The sequence below is a fragment of the Anabrus simplex genome, chromosome 1 (genome assembly GCF_040414725.1).
Source record: "Anabrus simplex isolate iqAnaSimp1 chromosome 1, ASM4041472v1, whole genome shotgun sequence".
Taxonomy (NCBI): domain Eukaryota; kingdom Metazoa; phylum Arthropoda; class Insecta; order Orthoptera; family Tettigoniidae; genus Anabrus; species Anabrus simplex.
This window is the reverse complement of record NC_090265.1, coordinates 857,817,698-857,835,610: the sequence shown is the minus strand read 5'-3', so window position 1 is coordinate 857,835,610 and position 17,913 is coordinate 857,817,698. Positions and strand designations below refer to the sequence as shown.

General features: G+C 41.5%; 1 protein-coding gene across 1 annotated transcript in view; it reads left to right on the top strand.

Moving 5' to 3' along the window:
* Positions 1-6,345: 6,345 nt before the first annotated feature.
* Positions 6,346-17,913, top strand: part of LOC136857639 (uncharacterized) — a 337,721-nt gene continuing 326,153 nt past the window's right edge. Inside the window, exon 1 of the mRNA XM_067136444.2 lies at positions 6,346-6,603. Coding sequence (XP_066992545.2) covers positions 6,532-6,603 — 72 coding nt within the window. The 5' untranslated portion in view covers positions 6,346-6,531. The remainder of the gene's footprint in view (positions 6,604-17,913) is intronic.

Genomic DNA, 17,913 nt, shown 5'->3' with positions numbered 1-17,913 from the left:
GGTTCTGATGATCTTTTCAAGAACACAGTTGAAGAGTATAGGGGATAGCCCATCACCTTGTCGGACTCCTGTTTTGATGTCAAAGGAAAGCGAGAGACATCCGTGGAACTTCACCTTGGATTTTGTATCGGTCAGGGTGGCTCTAATTAATGCCAGCAGTTTCAAATCAACTCCAAATTCATTTAAGATGTTTAGCAGGGCTTCCCGGTCAATGGAGTCGTACGCTTTCTTAAAGTCCACAAAGACAGACACATACTGCTTGGACCTTAGTGCACAATATCTGATGATCGTTTTGAGATTTTGGATCTGTTCAGCTGTTGAGCGACCTTTTCTGAACCCTCCTTGGTATTCACCTATTTGATGTTCGACTTGTGCTTCCAAACGCTCCAGGATGGCAAGTGATAGAATTTTGTAAGTCACGGGTAGCAAAGATATTCCTCTGTAGTTGTTGATGTTCTTCATGCTGCCTTTTTTGTGTAATGGATGGATCAAAGCTTTTTTCCAATCTTCGGGTAGGGTCTCCTTGATCCAAATTTCTTCTATTTGCTTTTGCAAGATATCAAGTGATTCCTCTGGGGCATATTTCCATAGTTCTGCTACTACTGAGTCTTCCCCCGGCGCTTTGTTATTTTTGAGACGGGCAATGTGGCGCTTGATTTCATCTCTGTCGGGTGGTCTGGAGTCTGGGTACCTGAGTAAGGGTTCCTTGGTCTCAATGGCGCTTTGCGGTTTAGAGCAATTAAGTAAATTCTTGAAGTAATCTGCCAGAATGCTGCAATTTTCTACATTTGACGTCGCCAGTGTGCCGTCCTTTCGCTCAAAGCATAGAGATGGTGGTTTATAGCCAGCGAGTTTGCGTTTGAAGGCTCTGTAGTACTCTCTGCTTTCATTCTTCCTAAAGTTTTGTTCTATCTTTTCAATGAGAGATTTATTATTATTATTATTATTATTATTATTATTATTATTATTATTATTATTATTATTATTACTATTATTATGTCCGGCTCCACGGCTAAATTGTTAGCGTGCTGGCCTTTGGTCACAGAGCTCCTGGGTTCGATTGCCGGCAGGGACGGGAATTTTAACAATCTTCTTCTTCAAGTGCCATATCCGGTTGCCCAGACGTTGGCGATTACTCTGGAGAAAGTTTTTCTGTCTTCTGCTAGTCGGAAGAGTCTCTCAGTTGTCTCAATACCGGTCCACTGCTTGATGTTGTGTAACCATGTTATCTCTGGTCTGCCAACTCGCCGTTTGCCCTCTATTTTACCTTGGAGAATGAGTTCTATGAGGCCATATTTGTTTCCTCTTAATATGTGGCCTAGATAAGCTGTTTTGCGAACTTTTATAGTTGTTATTAGTTCTTGCTTTGTCCTAGCTCTCCTTAGGACTTCATCGTTTGTTATCATATCTGTCCAGGGTATTCTAAGCATTCTTCTGTGCAACCACATTTCAAAGGCGGCAAGTCGTTTGATACTTGTGGCTTTTAAGGTCCATGTTTCTGCTCCATATAACAGTACTGACCAGATGTAGCACTTCATTAATCTCTGCCTGAGCTTCAGATTTAGATGATTATTACAGAACAAAGAGCTCATCCTGCGAAATGCAGCTCTAGCGTTCTCAATTCTGCATCTGATTTCCTTACCTGGATCCATACTCTCTGTTATTATGCTGCCGAGGTACTTGAACTGGTGGACTTGTTCTATTTTACGGTTGTTTAATGACAAGGTGACATTTGCATTACTATTTCTGCTAAATACCATTAACTTCGTTTTTTCTACATTTATATTGAGACCATACTGTAAACCTCTGACATGGATTCTGTTCAGGAGTTCTTGAAGGCCTTCTATAGTGTTGCACAGGATCAGAGTGCCATCTGCATATCTAATATTATTGATCAAAACACCATTTACTTTCACCCCCAGTTCAACATCATGCAAAGCTTCTTTAAAAATGATGTCAGAATACATGTTAAAAAGGAGCGGCGAGAGAATACAACCTTGGCGTACCCCTCTTCTGATTTTCACATCTGATATTTTGGTTTGGTTGATTTTGACTGTTGCTTGTTGGCCCCAGTAGAGATTCTGTATGATGCGTATGTCTTTTCCATCGAGATGTTTTCGTTGAAGAATCTCTATCAATTTTTCATGTTTCACTCTATCAAAAGCTTTCTCATAGTCAATGAAACATGCAAATACATCTTTGTGTAGTTGGCGGCATTTTTGGAGCAGGACATTGACGCTGAATAAGGCTTCTCGTGTGCCAAAGGCATTTCTGAAACCCATTTGGTTGTCATCCAAGTCTATTTCGCACCTTGTTCTAATGCGTGCGTGTATTATACGTAAGAATGCTTTTAGCATATGACTCATCAGACTTATGAGACGGTAGTCACTGCATTTCTTTGGATGAGACTTTTTAGGTATTGCGATGAATGTCGATTGCAACCAGTCCTCCGGGGTTATTCCAGTATCATAAATTGTATTGAAAAGTTTACCAATTTGGTCAACATTCTCTTCAGTTATTAGTTCTAGAACCTCGGCTGGTATCTGGTCTGGACCTACTGCTTTACCATTAGGTGATATTGTGAGGGAATGTAATACTTCTTCTTTTGTTATTTTTGGACCTTTCGCATTGTGTAAGTACACAATTTCACCTCTGTCATCACTGAAAAATTCGTTTATGTATTCTGTCCAGGTCTATATGACATTTTGTTCATCTAGGATGGGTTTGCTGGTGTCATCAAAGAGAGTCATTGGCGTCTGTTTTCTGTACAGCCCAGCTATCTCTTTTACTTTCTTGTATAACTTGAAACTATCATGGTCTTTATTTAGTTCTATTTCTTCACAGTTCATTGTTATCCATCTTTCCTTGGCTAATCTGATTTCCTTCTTAATCTCCCTTTGTGTCATTCGGTAGCTGTCTTCTCTGCCCTTTTCTTGTCTTCTCCGTTCCATTAGATCAAGTATTTCATCAGTCATCCATCTCTGCTTCTTTTGCCTTGTTGGTGTAAGATGATCCTTACAGACTTTTAACAGTGTATCATGTAATATTTCCTATAATTGGTTAATTTCCCTTGGTGTACAGTATGTGCCGTCTTCATCATCTCATCATTTTAACCTAATCACGACGTGCAGATCGCCTACGGGCGTCAAATCAAAAGACCTGCATCTGGCGAGCTGAACTTGTCCTCGGTCATTCCCAGCAATAAAAACCATACGCCATTTCATTATTTTTATTATTATTATTAGTAGTAGTAGTATCGTTGCTGTTCATTTTTGGTGTAACAATGGTGTAAATTAAGGTGAAAAATGAAAATCCACAGCCTGTTTCCAGTCATTCGACCGGGTCAGGAATGGAATGAATGAAGCCCCCATCTAACGGCGAGGATAGGAATTGTGCCGGCTGCCGAAGCCTATGTGGTGTAATTATGGTGCAGTTATGGTGCATTATCATTGGTGTTAAATCGATGTGTCCATTATCCCCTTTGCACCAAATTAGCACCACAAATACGCCACGTTTGCACCGATTAAAATTTTCCACCAATCTTACACCATTATTACACCAGGTTTTGGTGGGAACTCCGCCGCTAGGGGCTGATGAACAGATAAGTCTTTGTTAAAAAATAGCCAGTCCGCCTCTGTGGTGTAGTAGTTAGCGTGATTAGCTGCCACCCCCGGAGGTCCGGGTTCGATTCCCGGCTCTGCCACGAAATTTGAAAAGTGGTACGAGGGCTGGAACGGGGTCCACTCAGCCTCGGGAGGTCAACTGAGTAGAGGTGGGTTCGATTCCCACCTCAGCCATCCTGGAAGTGGTTTTCCGTGGTTTCCCACTTCTCCTCCAGGCAAATACCGAGATGGTACCTCACTTAAGGCCACGGCCGCTTCCTTCCCTCTTCCTTGTCTATCCCTTCTAATCTTCCCATTCCTCCACAAGGCCCCTGTTCAGCATAGCAGGTGAGGCCGCCTGGGCGAGGTACTGGTCATTCTCCCCAGTTGTATCCCCGACCCAAAGTCTGAAACTCCAGGACACTGCCCTTGAGGCGGTAGAGGCGGGATCCCTCGCCGAGTCCGAGGGAAAAGCCAACCCTGGAGGGTAAACAGATTAAGATAAGATAAGATAAAAAATAGCCTGTAAGCTCGCGCAGTTTTGGTCTAAATTAAATGAGGGGTTGGGTGGGGTGTACCGGGATTCAGGTGTCCGAACCCCTCAGTTGCCCTGCGGCCCGGGAATCCTATCGCCGGGCCTGATGGTGGGTACCATGCGATGTGAAATGCGTGTCGTAGTGTGGGAGTTGAGAAATGTTAGGGTCAGAACATCCAGCCTCCAAACCAATGGTTATGCAGTTATAGGTAAGACTGCAAAACACTGATGGCGACACCGTAATGAGGCGTACAAGGTATAAAAAAGAATGAGATCGTTTGCCATTGCTTTCCACACTGGACCAGAAAGTGCTATTGCAGCCCTATTTGTAGCACATTTAATAACATTCAGATTCACTAGTTGTGCCCTGAAAGTAATTAATCAACTCAACAGCAGTTCTCAGCAGTTTCCGAACAATCACAGCCAAAAAATAGGCTACGAGTTTGGTATTTCGGTGGAAGCTATATTTTGCTCTTGCCTATACCAAGAGAAAGATTAAAATTCCGGCCTGAGTTGTTCAGACGGTTGAGGCACTGATCTTATGACCCAAACCTGGCAGGTTCGATCCTGGCTCAGTCCGGTGGTATTTGAAGGTACTCAAATAGGTCAGCCTCGTGTCGGTAGATTACTGGCACATAAAAGATCTCCTATGTGACGAAATTCCGGCACCTCGGCGACTCCGAAAACCGTAAACATAGTTAGCGGACGTAAAGCCAATAATATTATTACAGATTAAATTATTGCTTCCGTCACGGAAGGGTAAATTGATCGTTCTCGCGTATTTTTATCTAGGAAGTCTAATTTTATGTAAGAAAGTAGAAGAAAAATCCTAAGTGGAGCTGGCCTATTGACCGACAGCTGCATCATTTGGGCAGTTATGTAGGCTACGTTATGTTGTGATTTCTACGGTTCTTCATGTTACTTTTCGTGTTTAGATAAATCGTCCATCTTTCTTGCAGAGCTGAATGACGTGCACTCGTTGCAGTCGGTTAGTCTTGTGTGTTTGATCGCGGGTGAGATCTGTCACATATGCGGATTTTCAGATGCGGCGACATCAATTGAAGGACCTTTAACATTTATTATTATTATTATTATTATTATTATTATTATTATTATTATTATTATTATTATTATTATTATTATTGTTGTTGTTGTCCTGCGCGAAATTAAATACTTGTATTGCTTTTGCAGATGTTGAGGTGCCGGAATTTATATTCTGAAGGCGTTATTTTCCGTGCCAGTAAATCTACCGACACGAGGCTGGTGTATTTGAGCACCTTAAAATATCGTCGAACTGAGCTGAAATCGAACCCGCCATCTAGGACTCAGAAAGCCAGCGCTCTTCTACCTGAGCCCCTCAGTCCAGATTATTATTATTATTATTATTATTATTATTATTATTATTATTATTATTATTATTATTATTATTATTATTATTTACAATTTGCTATATGCCGCTCCGACACCGATAGGTCTTATGGCAACGATGGGATAGGGAAGGCCTAGGAGTGGGAACGAAGCGGCCATGGCATAAATTAAGGTACAGCCCCAGCATTTTCCTGGTGTGAAAATGGGAAATCACGGAAAACCATCTTCAGGGTTGACGACAGTGGGGCTCGAACCCACTATCTCCCAGATGCAAGCTCACAGCTGCGCGCCCCTAACAGCACGACCAACTCGCCCGGTGATTATTATTATTATTATTATTATTATTATTATTATTATTATTATTATTATTATTATTATTATTATCCAGTGCCCTGGAGACTTTTATAGAAGGGAAGAAATTCGTTATTCTAAACTGGTTGTTGAAACAAAAACCACGCGGTAAGCAGTCAACTGCGTTGGCACGTTTATTATTCAAAAGAATTATGGAACATGCACGGGGCGTATGTAACGCTGTCCAGCAAGTTGCACAAGCAGCATTGTTGGCTATCTGGGTGCATGTCTTGATTTGAACAACTGGTCGTCTTTAGGTCCTGCGATTCTTACCACCGGTACCTTATCGCCTTCTTGAGAACCCAGCATAGTTCCAAGAATGAAATTGTTCACAGCGAGGGATTTTCAAATGATAATTTCCCTGAAAATTATTCTCCGTCATTCACAAGATGACACAGACAAGGTGCGATTGGCGGAGTGGGGGGAGATGGTATGGTGGGAGCGACCACGACACGCTCTAGCGGGGTAACGGGTAGTCGAGCACGAACCGAGCTGCAGGCTGGAGTGTATTGTCCGTTAGTCTGTGAGCATGCAGCATGCTTCTCAATACAGCCAGTGATATTGGATAAAACTACCTTGTTGTGTGTGTTTATCAGTGTCTTGAACGCTTTTCGCATCGGTGAAAAGTCCAGTTTTTAAGAACGAACTACAGTAGATAAGGTGTGCAGTATCGCAATGGCAGTGTCAGTGAGGATACCTTGTGGACGTTACATCATGCGGCCAGCGGTGTTACTCTGTTTATTACAGGCAAGTACCAGTATCATTTTCATCAACGTAATGTTAGAAGTGAATATTACAGTGGTTCTGATCAGTCTAACAGCTGACATGTCTCGTAGGCTCAGTAACTCTCACTCTACAGCGCAAGGACAGCTGCTTTGTGACTTGATCAAGTTACAAAATCTTTCATTGCATACCTTTAACTACCTACATTTATAGCCTCAGAAACCACTGAATAAAATCTCTGGAGAAGAGCTGAATCCACGTTGTGCTAGAGAATGTTACCTTGTTAAAGAAAAAGTACATTGTTATTATACGGTAGTCGAAATACTGCTTTTTAAATACGAATTTTCTGTAGTAGATTTCCTGCAGATCGTAGGTCTATACCGTATACTTTACTCCCCCACAATTTTCTCATTTCTATATTTTCCTTATTTTAAACTCTTCCAGCCACACTCGTTCGTTCACCACACAACCACTGTTACTCTCAGTTTTCCAATCTACCATTATCTTAGGAATTCTGTAATCTGTCAAACTTTTCACGTGTTCAGATTAACTTGATCATCTTTCTTCAATCACGTCTAACACACTCTTATATACCTTCAACATTTAATCGATTTTAGTGTTCCTTACTTTCCTCAACCTTGACTTTCTATCTGCTCTCCTCCAAAAATCCAATTCTGTGGCTAATAATTCGTTCGCTTGTCTGTTTATTGCCCACGTTTCTGCTTCATACAGAAAAATATTTTACACCATGGAATTTCTTTGTTTTTGTAGGTCTAAATTATGTTTCTACTTCATATTATCTAACTAGTGTCCAGTTGTTATTCTGCCCTCGCCCACTCTCCTCTCAATTTCAAACTAGTGCCATCAATCTCAACAATATGGTTCCAAAATTTTGAATGAAGTGTCGTAATTTCCTCTTTTCCGACTCAGTGATGCTGTTACAAAACTGAAAACAATTCCTAAATCGTATACCATTTTGTCATGGATGGCAAAGAAAAGTATTCAATTAACAATAATTGATTCATTAAATCATTTTATTCACATAGTGTAGTGTATATGTTTTCATTCGAAAACTCATTGTTGTTGATGCCATGCAGTTATGTCGAAGAAGCGGCTAATGAACGTATTTTCTCCGCTTTAGAAATGCCGGAACACATATTTCTTAAATGAAGCCCTCTCCTTAAGTAATAAATCACCTTCACTTTTCCTTGTAACAATTATTCACAAGATTCTGGCTGCTCGACTGTGTTTATGTGGTGTCATGTTCCTCAACGAAGCGTTAAGCGATTATATAGGGAGGGTTTTCATCTTTCTCACCTTCCCTACCTGCTGGTCGGAGGCGGTCTTCTTTGTACCCTCACGTATCACTTTCTGTTTCTTTGATACCTTCCAGCCTTCAAGACTTATTTGATTATTATACATCAATGTCATAAAAACCTACGTAAGACGAAACCCTGAAACTCTGTTTTAAGGTCAGCCTTTCGGAATGAGACCCGGTAACGCACGTTCTGTATCCTTCACGCCCAAACAGATCGTTGAATTTTATTCACATCATGTGCCAATAGAAAAACAGACATAACCTCCGAAGTGCATTTAAGGACGGTTAGAGCAAATGGGATTAATGACTACAATACAATCACCAGAGTTTGTTTTGGAGACGAAATACACAATACCATTGAACACACATTTATATTATTTTTTTCAATATAATCTATAGACCTAAGTATATTTTATAGTAATATTAATAAAGCATTTTTACGTGATGTGAAGATTATTTACAATGAAAGTGATAGGCTAACAAAAACCGGTGATTCCTCTCTCTGTCCACTACAAATTTCACATGCGCGGACAGAGATTTCAATGCGCGGTGCAACGGTGAAACTGCTTTGGGTTATATATACTTTCAAGACGAGGCTTTCGATGTAAACTTTATGTCCTTGTTGTTGTTGTTGTTGTTGTTGTTATGGTGGGGGTGGTGGTGGAAGTGGTGGTGGTGGTGGTGACAAGCAAACCTCGACGATACCGGTATCTTAATTTCATGTATTTGATTTGCTTCAGTAGCAGTTATATGCACTCTTATATACTACTTACAGGGGATATGGTATTTAAGATCGCAATTAGAAAACGGAGATTATTAGGAAGAGAAATTATATATTAGCCTATATCATAAGACGGGATAGGAAATTCATTGTAGCCACTTTCCATCAACAGTCAACATCGGAAAAGACTCGAGTGTGTCGTCCTTTCATACAGAAGATGTTGATCAGTTTTAGTTCTTTATTGGACACAATAATAATAATAAGTTTGTATGACTATTGATAATCTGATGCGATGTAACCCTTGTTAGGCAGACCCTCCGACGAGGAAGGGTGGAATATGCTGTGTATAAAAATCTGCGTGTTAGTGTGGTGGAGGATAGCGTAGTGCGTGATATATGTGTTGCAAGAATGTAAGGTAGCCTACAGAAAAATATCCAGTCCGCGAGCCAGAGGAATCACAGCCATTTAAGATTAAATCCTTCGACAGGCCGGGAACCGGGGGCCCCAAAGACCGAAGGCCAAGACGCTGACCACTCAGCCATGGAGTCAGAGGGAAACAGTAATGAAGACCAGTAAAAATGAAAACGTTATGTCTCAATCAATCAGTCGATCAGTCAATCAATGAATCAATAAATCAGTCCTCAAAAATCTGCATTTAGAGCGGTCGCCTAGGGGGCAGATTCCCTGTCAATTCTTTACCTCATATGTACATTTGTTTCCTTAGTTTTTTTCTTAAATAGTTTCAACGAACTTGGAAATTTATCGGACATTTCCCGTGATAATTTGTTCCAATTCCTTACTGCTCATCCTGTAAATGAATATTTGCCACAACCTGTCCAGTTGAATTCTAACTTTATCTTCATATTATGATCTTTCCTACTTTTAAAAGCCCAACTCAAGCTTATTCTTCTACATATGTCATTCCACGCCAACTCCCCACTGACAGCTCGAAACATACCACATAGTCGAGCGTCTCGTCTCCTTACTCCCAAGTCTTCCCAGCCCAAAAGTTTGCAACATTCTCGTAACACTACTCTTTTGTCGGAAATCACCAAGAACAAATCGTGCTGTTTTCCTTTGAATCTTTTCCACTTCTCGTATCAAGTAGTCCTGAAGTGGGATTCCATACTCTAGAACTATACTCTAATTGCGGTCTTACCAGAGACTTATACGCCCTCTCCTTATATCGTTATCACAACTCCTAAATACTCTAATAACCATGTAAAGAGATCTGTAATCTTTCCTAACTACCTCGTTAATATGATTACCCCAATGGAGATCATTCCTTATATTAACACCTAGGTACTTATATTGTTCACCATGAGGTACTATCAACCCATCAACACAATAATTAAAATTGAGAGGTCTTTTCCTCTTCTTGAAACTTATAACTCCTCATATTATTTGCACGTATAGGGTCTTCTTCATTAAATATTTTCCTCCCGTCATTGTTAGAGTTTTCTGGTTCTTTGAATGTATTAAGGACGTTTATAATCCCCTAAAAGTCAGATTAAGTGGGGAAAAGCTGCCCGAAGTGAAAAATTTCCCTTACCTTGCCAGTTTAATTTCACCTGATGGAAGGAGCAAAAAGGAGATAGGAAGCAGAATAGGACAAGCCAAAGAAACCTTATATTAAAAAAGATAATTGATAACATATAATGCAACTAGCATAGATGTTCGCAAGAAATACATAAAAACATTTTTTACAACTTGCTTTACGTCGCACCGACATAGGTAAGTCGACGATGGGATAGGAAACGGCTAGGAGTGAGAAGGAAGCAACCGTGGCTTTAATTAAGTTACAGCCTAGTGTGAAAATTGGAAACCACGGAGAACTATTTTCAGGGCTGCCAACAGTGGGGTTCGAACCCACTACCTCCCGAATGCAAGCTGATAATTACTTGACCCAAACCGCACAGCCACTTGCTCGGTTATAAAAACATTTATATGGAGTGTTGGACTGTATGGGTCAGAAAGCTGGACTCTCATGGAGAGGGATAAAAAGAAAACCCAGGCCTTCGAAATGTGGTGCTGGCGCTGCATGCTAAAACACCCTTGGCCTGTATGGTGAGTAATGAAGAAGTGCTGAAAAGTTTGAATGAAAAATACCAGCTGGTAAAAAGTTTAGAAAGTAGAAGGAATATAATCGTAGGTCACCAGCTAAGACATTTAACCTGGTACACCAGTCTCATTGAGGGGAGGATGGAGGCTTAAAAGGAAAAGAGGAAGACCAAGAAAATAATTTATGACGGAGATTATACGGTGGTACATTCTTGCACAGTAACGAAGTTAATACTGATGAGAATACCTTTGTCGTGAGGACCATGTAAGGTTGAGGAGATGAAATGTCGAAATGTCGTATGGCTTTTACTGCCGGGATATCCCAGGACGGGTTCGGCTCGCCAGGTGCAGGTCTTTCTATTTGAATCCCGTAGTCGATCTGCGCGTCGTGATGAGGATGAAATGATGATGAAGACAACACATACACCCAGCCCCCGTGCCATTGGAATTAACCAATGAAGATTAAAATCTCCGACACGGCCGGGAATCGAACCCGGGACCTTCTGAACCGAAGGCCAGTACGCTGACCACCGTTCAGCCAACGAGTTGGTAAGGTTGAGGAGATAATGATGAAGAAGAAGTTACTGCCAGAAAATTGTTTTAGATAGACCCCTTACTGTTAAAACCATTGTCCACCATGTAAGTATTTTATATTTTCATTTCAAATGACATTAACATTGTTCATGTATCCGATACCAGAAAAACTAGCGTTGCGCGCCTTTCATCCACTGAACCACAGCCTGTTCAGTACTCGGAACTGTGAGGTCACAGATCACATTCTCTGTCGTGACTCTAGCGTAAATTATTCGTTTCAAAGAAATACTTCCTCATGTTTCAACAGCTCAAATGCAATACAGTATTTGCAGGCTGAGTCATTTCCGTGGCTTTAATGTAATTCATTCCCAAAGAGCTGCGAGTTCTAGTTCTCAAGAACTCATTTTACTTTTCATTTTCATTTCATTTAATTTCCTCATTTTATTCATAATCTGTAATGATATCAAATTGCAGTGATAATTATATTATTGAGTGTGCTTAATTTGTCTTAATTGAAGTAAGCTCCTAGTTACACGTAGAAATTCTCAAAAGTTGGTGTAGTAGTCGTCCAGCATCGTCACCAGCTTCTCACCAAAGCGGCCGTGTTTGTAATCCCAGCCAATGCATACGAGATCCTCCAAATGAAGCGCCTTAAAACTGGAAGTTCCGTAGCTATAATCACATAAAACTACAAGCTTGCTTTTAATTTTTCGATTCTGAAGATTCTTTTTCAATTTCGTTATAGCAGTTCTGGTGAAATAAATGAAGGGAAATATGTGCAATCTTTCAGAATTGAGATTAGGCTCTTTGTGAAAACTATTTGAAGAATTTGTGACCAATCCCGTTGGTTGGCCGAGAAGTACATTTGGTTGGGCCCCCAAGGCTTGTAGAATCTCAAATCTCGGCACTATCGGGTGACTCCTTTGAGAGCGCTCAAATGCCAGAATGGAACGCCTTTTCAGCACAAACATCTGAACATCTGCCACTACGACGTCTCTGAAAGCGAATAAAAGTTCAAGAAAGGTTCAATATGTAGCACAGAGTGAGTTGAACAAGTGATGTCTTATTATTATTATTATTATTATTATTATTATTATTATTATTATTATTATTATTATTATTATTATTATTATTCGAACTATCGGCTACTTGGTGAGAAGCCAGTGATGAATCCACTCAGCTATTACGTCTTTCGAATGATGATGATTACAATAATAATAATCATAATAATAATAATAATAATAATAATAATAATAATAATAATAATGTCCGCCTCTGTGGAGTAGTGGTTACTGTGATTAGCTGCCATCCCCGGAGGCCCGAGTTCGATTCCAGGCTCTGCTATGAAATTTGAAAAAATGGTACGAGGGCTGAAACGAAGTTCACTCAGCCTCGGGAGGTCAAGTTCTGACCCCAACTTGGCAGGTTCGATCCTAGCTCAGTCCGGTGATATTTCAAGGTGTTCAAATACGTTAGCCTCGTGTCGGTAGATTTACTGGGACGTAAAAATCTCCGGCGAGACTAAATTCTGGCACCTTAGCGTCTTCGAAAATCGAAAATCTTGTTCCTATGCGCTTCAAAAGTTCACCATCCCTTCATTATACATTAATGTAGGATACTCTTTCGTTATGGTTAAGCATGATGTTAAACTTACCTCACCCATCTTCGAAGTGGTTTTCCGTGGTTTCCCATTTCTCCTCCAAACAAATGCCGGAATTTTACCTAACTTAAAGTCACAACTGCTCCTTCCCTCTTCCTTGTCTATCCCTTCCGATCTTCCCATCCCCCTATATGGCGCCTGTTCAGCATAGCAGGTGAGGCAGCCTGGACGAGCTACTGGTCCTCCTCACCAGTTGTATCCACTGACTCAGAGTCTCACTCTTCAGGTCACTACACTTGAGGTGGTAGAGGTGGGATCCCTCGCTGAGTCCGAGGGTAAAACCAACCCAGGAGGGTAAACGGATTAAGAAAGAAAGAGGACCGGGCGAGTTGGCCGTGCGCGTAGAGGCGCGCGGCTGTGAGCTTGCATCCGGGAGATAGTAGGTTCGAATCCCACTATCGGCAGCCCTGAAAATGGTTTTCCGTGGTTTCCCATTTTCACACCAGGCAAATGCTGGGGCTGTACCTTAATTAAGGCCACGGCCGCTTCCTTCCAACTCCTAGGCCTTTCCTATCCCATCGTCGCCATAAGACCTATCTGTGTCGGTGCGACGTAAAGCCCCTAGCAAAAAAAAAAAAAAAAAAAAAGAAAGAAAGAAAGAAAGACAGAAATAGTAATGCTACTGGCCTTACGTCCCACGAAATTCTTTTTCAATTTTCGGAGGCGCCGAGGTGCCGGAATTTAGTCCCGCAGGAGCTCATTTACGTGACAGTAAATCTACCGACACGAGGCTAACTTATTTTGAACACCTTCAAATATCACCGGACTGAGCCAGAATCGAACCTGCCAAGTTGGGGTCAGAAGGTCCGAAAGATAATGAGCATGATGTTATACTTACGATTTCAATTCAGGTGCATCTTCAATTGAATAACCACATATTTTGTTTCTAACGGCAGCTTGGCTCGCAGTAATATTTGAATAGAACGCTCATGATTATCTTGTTCCTACGCGCTTCAAAAGTTTATCATCACTTCATTATACATTACTGCGGGATACACTTTCGCTACGGTTAATTCCGATTTTAGAAAATAATCACGACTTTAAAGCCTTTATTACATTGTGATGATTATAATTAATTACGGCTCTAAAATGGATAAACATGTATTAAAGTTTAATGGAATATTTTAATGACTATGCTACTAGTATCGTGAATATTTACAATTCGCCGTGAACAATCCTGTAATTTATTATTAAACTCCCAAAACATTCTTTCCTCTACGCATTTAGAAATGGCTGACGGTCAAATTAATACCAGTAACTTAAAGGATGGACAGAATTCAAAGCTCTCCAAACATTCTGTATGGACCTGCATTTGATTGTGACATCTTGTCAAGTATTCCGTAGACAGGAAGATAAGTATGTTGCTTTTCTTTCTTTCTTTCTTAATCTGTTTACCCTCCAGGGTTGGTTTCTTCCTCGGACTCAGCGAGGGATCGATCCCACCTCTACGGCTTCAAGGGCAGTGTCCTGGAGCATGAGACGTTGGGTCGGGAGATACAACTGGGGAGGATGACCAGCACATCGCCCAAGCGGCCTCACCTGCTATGCTTAACAGGGGGCTTGGTGGGGGATGGGAAGATTGGAAGAGATAGACAAGGAAGAGGGAAGGAAGCGGCCGTGGCCTAAAGTTAGGTACCATCCCAGCATTTGCCTGGAGGAGAAGTGCGGAAACCACGGAAAAACACTTTCAAGATGGCCGAGGTGGGAATCGAACCCACCTCTACTCATTTGACCTCCCTAGGCTGAGTGGACCTCGTTCCAGCCCTCGTTCCACTTTTCAAATATCGCGGCAGAGCCGGGAATCAAAGCCGGGCCTCCGCAGGTGGCAGCTAATCACATTAACCACTACGCCTAAGTATATTGCTAACCAAGAAAATATATTGCACCCGATAGGAAAGATTACAAATGCCATCGGCTAAATATCCAGGTGTGCAGGAAAGTGCGATTAAGATACTTTGGAATATTTCCAAGAATACCAGCCTATACTTACAAAATACTGCTTCCAGACCGTCATCGTTGCTCATTTCGTTGCTTGTTCGTCTCTTGTTCTCAATGCTGGAGGATCGAATCCCACGGCAATCGGTTGGTATTACAGGGTGCTTAGATGCTAGGTACGAGTGCACAGTAGATTCACTGCTACGTTAAGGAACTCCTTTGCAGCGCTAAATTCGGGCACTCTGGTGACGTGAAACACATATTATTATTATTATTATTATTATTATTATTATTATTATTATTATTATTATTATTATTATTATTATTTCTAGCCCTGTTTGTGGAGATAGCGTGCCTGCCTCTTACCCGGACGATTCTGGTTCGATTTCCAGCCAGTCCAATGACTTCATTTCTACACTGAAGGCTGGATGGAGTTCACTTAGTCTCATGATAGCAATTGAGGAGCTGCGCGATATGAAAAGTAGAGGATACGGTCACGAAAATGTCTGGTTATATCCTCACACTGACGGTTTGGCACTCCAGTACCTACAGGCAATCTGTTTGGGCAGCGGTCGCCAAGCCCCAAATATGTGTATTTGCCAGGGACTGCTATTGTTATTATTCGTTTCGTTTTACTATTTGCATTACGTCGCACCTACACAGATAGGTCTTATGGCGACGAAGGGATAGGAAAGGTCTAGGAGTGGGAAGAAAGCGGCCGTGGAATTAATTAAGGTATAGCCCCAACATTTGCCTGGTGTGAAAATCGGAAACCACGGAAAACCATCTTCCGGGCTGCCGACTGTGTAGTTCGAACCCACTATCTCCAGGATGCAAGCTCACAGCCGCGCGCCGCTAACCGCACGGTCAACTCGTCCGGTCGGTACAAGGTCCTGCGTACAAGTAAATATGAGAGATATTTCAGACAGCTTCTAAAGGAATATCTTCATTATGACCAGACGTTATGGGAGTATCTGTAGGAGGTTTCATTCCAAGATTCCCAGTTGAGCACAATCGTCGTTCAAGGCCCTGGTGCGTATTGGCTGTCGGTTTCCTTTTCTCAGAAAATCACATGTGATATAGGCAGGCGTTGCTACTCTAATAACGTATCTCCATATATGAGTAACATGTCGTCGTATTTCTCAGTGGAATGTATAGCCGACGTAGATTAGCAAAACAATAATGATAATCGCCCCCTCTCTACAGGAGTGAATGAATAAGCTTTGTGTTGTGACCTCTTTTTTTTTTTTTGTGTTAATAGTTCCGAAGGTCAGGCAGCATATTATATGCTTAAACATAACACTGCATTATTGTCTCAAATGTTCGGGTCCATGGCTAAATGGTTAGCGTGCTGGTCTTTGGTCACAGGGGTCCCGGAATCGATTCCCGGCAGGGACGGGAATTTTAACCATCATTGGTTAATTACGCTGGCACGGTGGCTGGGTGTATGTGTTGTGTTCATCATCATTTCATTCCCATCACGACGCGCAGGTCGCCTACAGGTGTCAAATCAAAAAGACCTGCACCTGGTGAGCCGAATATGTCCTCGTACACTCCCGGCACTAAAAACCATAAGCCATTTCATTTCATTGTCTCAAATGAGACACTCTGCCGTACATAGGTATAATGAGGCTATGAAAACTTCAAGAAAATCTATTTAGAGCTGGATTTGAACCATGGACCCAACTATTTTCATGTTTCAAGCACCTTACTGGTAACTTACCGATTCATGCATAATGACGGCACACACCCTGCTTACAGGAAGTGCAGCACTTACGCGTACCCCTTTCACCTCAACATTTAATTTCGTTGCCATATCTCTTATTCATGTTTTGCAGTGTTCATTCCAGTTTATCACAACAGTTCACTTCGCAGAACCTACTAGCTTGACCATATTACCGGTACTTGCAATAAAACAACATGCAGGCCTAATAGTTGATATGTTTGTGGAATTGTACTTTTATCTTGAAGATTCTATATAGTCGATTTCCTTGTCTGCAAGATTGGCTCGTTTTACGTTGCTAACATGTAGGTAGCTTTTACTTTCTTTCTTTCTTTCTTTCTTTCTTTCTTTCTTTCTTAATCCGTTTAACCTCCAAGGTTGTTTTTCCGTCGGACTCAGCGAGGGATCCCACATCTACCGCCTGAAGGGCAGTGTTCTGAAGCATGAGACTGGAATAAAGGGATACAACTAGAAAGGAGGACCAGTACTTCTCCCAGGTGGCCTCACCTGCTATGCTGAACAGGGACCCTTGTGGGGGAGGAGGGATGGGAAGATTGGAAGGGATGGACAAGGAAGAGGGAAGAAAGCGGCCTTGGCCTTAAGTGAGGTACCTGCCTGGGGGAGAAGTGGGAAACTACGAAAAACCACTTCGAGGATTACTGAGGTGGGAATCGAATCCCCCTCTACTCACTTGACCTCCCGAGGCTGAATGGACCCCGTTCCAGCCCTCGTACCACTGTTCAAATTTCGTGGCAGAGCCGGGAATCGAACCTGGGCCTCCGGGGGTGGCAGCTAATCACACTAACCACTACACCACAGAGGCGGACATGTAGGTAGCAATTAGAGCAATATCGACCGTAAGTACTAGCAGTGTTGGATAGGTTGTTATCTTCATGAATTTGAAGGGTTTGGTAGAAAACACTGTCTAGCCTTTAAATGCTAGACCTTTTATGTACACGTACCCCCGCTGAGATGGATTTTTTTTATTTTTTGAAGAATATACAATTTTTGAAAAAGAGCTTTTCGTCTACTGGTTGTTTAAGTGACATTTTAAGAAAAAATGTTTGAATTAATCGTAAATTTACAATGATGATATTCAGGGCCTAAAAATGGGCATTGCTATGGTATTGTTCAAAGCAAGGTACAACACACAAACCTACATCACATGATTGATACATACAATGTTTTTTCAGTTTCTTCACGAGCATTATAAGTGCGAAAATCGCATACATTTCGTTCACATTCGTATCATTCCACTTCTGAATTCTACTATTCGGAGAAATTGGATAAACTGTCAAGACCTTCTTGTGATATTCATTGGTAGCCTCCACAATAACCTGAACTAGTGCAGAACTGAACAAACACAGAAAGATATCTATTTC